The following is a 6503-nucleotide window of genomic DNA, read 5'->3' as shown; positions in this document are numbered from 1 at the left end:
TATTTTTTAGAACTTATTTATTTCAAACATTTACAATTTTCATTTTAAATGCAAAATAGCTGGTAAAAAGAAAAAACACTGAAAAAAATTATACTGACCCTTTGCCCCATATACAGACATCACCAGCCTTTGGTATTTGATTTCAGATAATTAGGTAAAAAAAAAAACCAAAACTTAAAACTATTATTTCTCTCCAGAAAAAAATAAAGTTGAGGTATTCTATTTAACAGATGTGTGCTCTCCATCCAAATACGGTTTCTCTATTAATTAACAGCCTCGCTACACGCTGTTCCAGTCCTTTGCTTCTGAAGTAGATCTGCATTTGAGCATATGTTCATACATCTGACAATGTTCCTTAATCATCATTAAGGTTGCCATAGAAACTTGCTAGTGCTAGAGCCAGGCTACACGGAGGACGTGATGCTAGAAGGACCTTTAGGGGATGCTCGGGAGTGTCTGGCACAGAAGTGGAGCCAGCTTGGCAAAAGCCCCGCTGCCAACTGCTGCATGGGAGGCTGGGATCCAGGCTCATGCTCCCAGGGACCACCAGTTGCCACTGCTTCTCCAAATTAAGGTAAATTTCTTACCAACTCAATCTGGAGCTGGGTGTCAGACTCCTCCCCAGCTGGGGCAATCTTAAGTGTCTTTGATGAAGCGATATAGCCCAGGACCAAAGCAGCCAGGCAAGACATTCCTGAACATTCTACAGAAAATCCACAAACCATGACCACCCCCAGTCTGCCCCCACTGAGCTCTGCTGAGCCAAGCTCTGCACCCCACCAGGTAGGCTCCCAATCCATTCCAGGAGCAGATTCCACCCCTTGTGATAGTGTTTCCTTCCCTCAGGGACAGCAGACAAATGACAGAGACTGGGGTGAGCCCAGAGCCTGGCAAACAAACTGCCAAGGGCAACGCTCCATCAGGGCAAAGAGCTTTCAGAGTTACCGAAGGCTTTGCAGAAACAGTCAATGCTACTTCCTCGACACTTACAAACAAATTTTTTTTTTCATTAATGCTACAAGAATTAATGACCACTTTAACTGAAACCCTGAACTAGCATATTTTCCATGTTTCCCACCCAGCAGGATAAGCTGTCCATCTGTAATAAAAAATTGTCGCTGGACTAATATTTCCTTCTGGCTGTGTAGCAGATTGCTACAGGTATTAGGTGAATAGCATCACACGTGTGCTGCAGAAACACAGGTAAGAATGACCTGTGAATTGAAACACACATTCACTGACCATAGATTCAAAGACAAAGAGAGCTTAGGGTGTATACCTATGTACACCAAGCAAGAGAAGACAAACATTTTTCCTTCATCTATACTAGCTTATAAAAAAATAAAGGGAAAGGAAAAAAACCTCTTACATTAAAAAAAAAAAAAGGCAGTTCCGTTCAAATAATAATGAAAGCAATAACAATTTGGAGATCAAAGCTGCCTAGCTCTCAGCAGTCATGAGCTATCTGGATTTCACATCTTCCACCAGCACCGCTGCCTGGCTCTGCTAATATTACACGTGGGTAAAACTTTGTCAAGAGTTAACTGTGGGCAGAGAATCATCCTATCTCATGCAGATTCTCATTTTCTATATTTCCCTTTAACAGCATTTTTGCTGGTCTCAGTCAAGAAAACTTGAGAGAAAAACAAAACAAAACCACCTGCCTCACTTTTGTCAACTTCAGATTAGTTGCCAAAGGCAGCAACAGAGTCTGAAATTTACAGCCAAAGCCAGCAATGAAAGTCACCATGTAGCCCAATGTCATAACAGTTTGAGCCTGGCAAACAGTAAAAAAACATGATCATTTCTGTCCTTTTTCCACCTGTCGGGTGCTGGTGGCTGGTCTTCTAAAATGGGAGACTGCTAGAAAAGTGTTGTGGTCTGGTAAATTTTTAGTGGTGGGTTATACAACTGATTTTAATCACAGCTTCTTTCTGGGACTTCCCAGGATACTTGAGGGCGCTTGTCTGGGTAACCACTAACTTCACTGAATTTTTCAAAGCCTAGACAGAAAAGCGCACTGCGGCGGTTGGTGCAGTGTCACGGCTAGACAGTCGGTGCTTCAATACTAGCTGAACTGAATCACATTCAGGGAACTAACTCAAAGAGGAAGGCATCAAGGTTAGGTTGTTTTTTTTTTTTTTTTTTTTTAATGAACCTTGTCTGATACGGGAGGATGCGTGGCTTTCAGTGGTGGGGATTTTCAGCTGACCTGCTGAGTAATGGTGGGAGGCTGGCTTCCCAGCACTGCGACCTGGGAGCTGGACACCATTTCCTTCTCGACCGCCTGGGGGAGTAGTAACAAGCTGCCTTTTCCGCTAAATTAGAAAAGGGGCAGAGTTGTTTTTTCTCCTTTTTTTTTTTTTCACTTTTTAAGGCAAAAACAAAATTTAGAATGAAAACAGAATCTCTTCTCTTATAGGGGAAAACCTTTTCTCCTCCTTTGTCACTTGATTGAGTTTTGCGCTAAACAAAATCATTGTGCCTTTCCCCTGTCATTTATCTGCTGACTCTCGACTAATACTGGATGCTCTACCTTCTGAAGATAAAAGAGTCAGCAGTTGTTTAAAAACCAAATTAAAACCCATTCTTGCCAGGTTCTTTTGTCTTTTTGCATAAATATTATCTTCCCTGGTTACGCAGGCTCAGTTGAAAACAAAATAAACAAAGCTGGAGCAAGGCAATGTTGATTTCACAACTGGCAGAAGCCTCCCTGATGCCAGTTCTCCTTCTGGGGAGCCAGGGAAGTGGGGGGGACGGTGTGCAGAGGCCTCTGTCCCCCTCAGCAATGCTACTACAGATAAGCTTAGAGACCCTGCCCCACTCCCCTCCTTCCTCTCGGCTTCTCTCCTGAAGTCCTGGGATCCAAAAAGGGAGATCGAGCCAGTGCACTCGTTTCTGGATTCAGCAAGTGCCTAGGACGACCATTCACATTCAGAAAATGCTGATGAGGAACTAATTACAATTCCATTTCAAACCATCAGGCCCTGAGATACTATCTGCCCCCACCTCAGCTGCGGGGAAAGTAAAGCAGAAGAGAGCTTCCCCCCATACTCAGGCCTAGAAAAAACAGAATTTCGAAGGCACTTGGGTTTCAGGAGTTTGAGCTAGAAGAGAAAACCGTGCGGTGGGTCAAGACATAAGCGACTCGGGGAGTCTTTGGCTGGAAATCCATCCCACCCGTCTGAGGTCGCAGCTCCTGGTGGTGGGCGGGGGTGCGCGGGTGGCCAGCGGCTCGTCCACACCAAGCCTGGGCGGCAGTCCCAAGCCTCCCCAGTCACCCAGCTCTGCCCACCTGAGTGGCCAGGAGAGTCTTGACACCCGTATCTTGTATCTTCACGGGGGCCTGAGTTCACTCTCACCACGTAATCAGCGCACTGGGGTCAGGGTGATTCAAAACTCAACCAACACAGCAAATCTTTTTTTTCACCCAGCGTAGAATTTTCTGTGAGGCGCTTCTGAAAAGGTGAAGCCAGAAGCCCCAAGTACCTGAGATAAGCTGGCATGGCAGTGATGAGCGATTTGTGCTAAGCCAGTCTGTTTCAGCATCCACACGGACTAGGGGCCTGACACCCCAGGCTGCTAGGCCTACCCATTATCTGGGGAAGAAGTAGTCTCTGTTACTGACGTCATAAGGGCTCCCAGGGCCCTTTGCATCCGGCTGGCTGTTCCTCGACGTGTGGTCAGATTCAAGGCTGCTGGGGGACACCGGTGGGGAGATGAGAGGGACCAGCGCTGGGGTGGGCTTGGGCCTCTCAGGGACCAGCTGGCCCAAAGAATACGGTGGGTGTGCACTCGTCTTGCCTTCTTTCAGAGCCTGCAGTTTCCCCGTCTTCTTGAACCTTCACACAGACACACAAAGACAAACCACGCAAATGTTGAGTTCCTGCTGTGATAAACCCAAGAGAAAAACACCAACAGCTGGCTGCCCTGGTGGGCCGGCACTCTTGGGTCTCAGCTCCAAGGACTGATAACTATTTATTCATTGGCTGCTTCTTGTCACCAGGAACTACATAATCCTCTGAAGAGCTATCAAAAATACCCCAAGGGAATAGGTATGCATGGTGGATCCAATTTACCAATGGGGAAACTGAGGTTCTGAGTGCCTCTTTATAGCACCTGAGAACCTAATTTGTTCTTTGTTCTGCCCCACTCAGATGGTAAAGAATCCATCTACAATGCAGGAGACCTGGATTCGATTCCTGGGTAGGTAAGACTCCCCTGAAGAAGGGAATGGCAACCCACACCAGTATTATTGCCTGGAGAATCCCATGGACAGAGGAGCCTGGCAGACTACAGCCCATGGGGTCGCAAAGAGTTAGACATGGACATGACTGAAAGACTAACAACCATAAAGGCAGCCCAGCGAGACACCTTCTCAGTCCCAAATCCACCTACTTAAAAAAAAGGAGAGACAGTATTCTTTCAGTAGGGAAGGAAAAGGACTGTCCTGCTCCCTCAACAGCCCTCCTTCGCTTCTGGCTTCCAATATGCTCGCAGTCCCCAATTTTCCCTACACCTCTGGGTCCCCTCCCACCACACTGGCACATTCACACAGACTCGGCCATGGGCACCACTCGGGCACGAGTGACTCATTTGACAGGAAAGTCGGTGTTAAACAGGAAGGAGATAGACATCTCTCTGATCACAGCTCCGCTCACCCTGCTCCACTCTGGGCCCAAAGCCAGCGCTCAGTGACTGAGAAGAGTCACTTGACAGCCCAAAGGAAGATGAGATGGTGATAGCTGTCTTCAAAGGTACAGTCAGGTCTCCTCCCTGAGAGGCCCTCAGGCGAGCGGGGCAGCCCATCTTCCCCCCGCTTCCCACTTTGACACGGGCTAACTTACTGCCCACTGACCCCAAAGTGGGAGCAAGGTGGTCTCTCTCAATTCGACCAGACGTCAGCTACTTCAGGAAGGGCTGGGAGGGGAGAGGGGAAACCAACATCAAAAACAAGGTTTGGGGATTTTCCTTAGGTTTCTTTTTATATCGACAGACTATTCCTGTCCTTGTTATGATAAATAATTGATAGTTGGCTCCAAATATGCCATTGGCTCTTAGCCTGTTATCCAAATGGAATAAACAATCTGCAGAATGTGGCTTAGGCTTTGCCATTCAGGCACTGCCCAGGAGGAGAACACAGCAGGGGCGCTTACTGGAGCTATGCTGGGTTCTTGGCTGGAATCCTCCACTGTCATGACAGAACTGAAGACAGAGTCATTACACTCTGGATTTCAAAATATTCAGACCCTCTGATCCAAGAATTCCACTTCTGGGAATATACCCTCAGGAAAGCACACAGCTATGGAAAAAATTGTATGCACAAAGATGTTCAACACAGTCTTGTTTATAAAAGCAAAACAACAGTCCAAATGCCCAATAATAGGAGGTTGGTTAAGTGATCTTGAGTATATACAAGAAAGTGATGAAAGTGAGGTTTACCAAAACTTTTAATAATAAGAAGTGCTTATGTTATATAACTAATGCTACATTTAAAAGGCAGGATTCAGAGTTATGGATATAGAATAATCATGGCTCTGAAAAACAAACCCTGGTGGTCCAGTGGTTAAGACTCCCTGCTTCTTATGCAGGGGGTACAGGTTCAACCCCTGATTGGGGAACCATCATGCCACACAGCCAAAACAAACAAACAAACAAACAAGAAACTATGCAGAGGAAAAAGACTTGGAGAAAATTCATCTAAATATAAAGTGCTTTTGATCTGGGTGTCAACTGCATGGGTGTCTTTGTGGAAATGCATGGCACTGTACACTTATGACATCTGCACTTTCCTGTATGTTTGTCAGACTTTTACATTTTAAAAATTAACAGTAGCTGTCTTTGCTTAAAGGCGTGATTTTTCTCCCTTCTTGCTTTATTGTTGTTCAGTCCCCAGGTCGTGTCCGACTCTTCACAACCCCATGGACTGCAGTACACCAGGCTTCCCTGTCCCTCACCATCTCCTGGAATTTGCTCTAGTTCATGTCCATTGAATCAGGGATGCCATCCAACCATCTCATCCTCTGTCACTCTCTTCTCCTGCCCTCAATCTTTCCCAGCATCAGGGTCTTTTTGAATGAGTCAGCTCTTTGCATCAGGTGGACAAAGTACTGGATCTTCAGCATCAGTCCTTCTTTGCTATTTGTCAGTATTCAGCAAACTCCCGATATTTAGGAAATAATCATGTGTCACAAGTTTTTTTTAAGTTTCTATTGATGTTACTTAACCCATATGGAAAGCAGTCTCTGTCCTCAGATTTTTTCAAAACAACTGGATGGGTAACTGAGAAAGGTGAGCTTTTCTTCTTTTGAAATATTTTGGGGAGTGAATGAGACTTTTTCAGCAAATCACTAAGCTCAAAGGGGACTTTGAAACCTCTAGGCCTGTGATCCGTCCAAACCTGGCACTGTCCTGCCCTCAGCAGGGCTCTGAGCACAGCTTGGAGGCTGGAGAGGGTGCAGGGCAGGTAGAAGAAACCAAAAGATGAGCTGCCAGACTTCACC

The 6503-nt window shown here is 46.0% G+C and overlaps 1 protein-coding gene across 1 annotated transcript in view; it reads right to left on the bottom strand.

The window, feature by feature from the left end:
- The window catches only part of IL6R (interleukin 6 receptor), a 53820-nt gene continuing 47317 nt past the window's right edge, over nt 1-6503 (bottom strand). Inside the window, exon 10 of the mRNA XM_020887383.2 lies at nt 1-3842. Within this exon, the coding sequence (XP_020743042.2) occupies nt 3596-3842 (247 nt within the window). The 3' untranslated portion in view covers nt 1-3595. The remainder of the gene's footprint in view (nt 3843-6503) is intronic.

Source organism: Odocoileus virginianus, chromosome 5, assembly GCF_023699985.2.
Source record: "Odocoileus virginianus isolate 20LAN1187 ecotype Illinois chromosome 5, Ovbor_1.2, whole genome shotgun sequence".
Taxonomy (NCBI): domain Eukaryota; kingdom Metazoa; phylum Chordata; class Mammalia; order Artiodactyla; family Cervidae; genus Odocoileus; species Odocoileus virginianus.
Note: the sequence above shows the minus strand (reverse complement) of the source record. Positions and strands in the feature narration are given on the sequence as shown.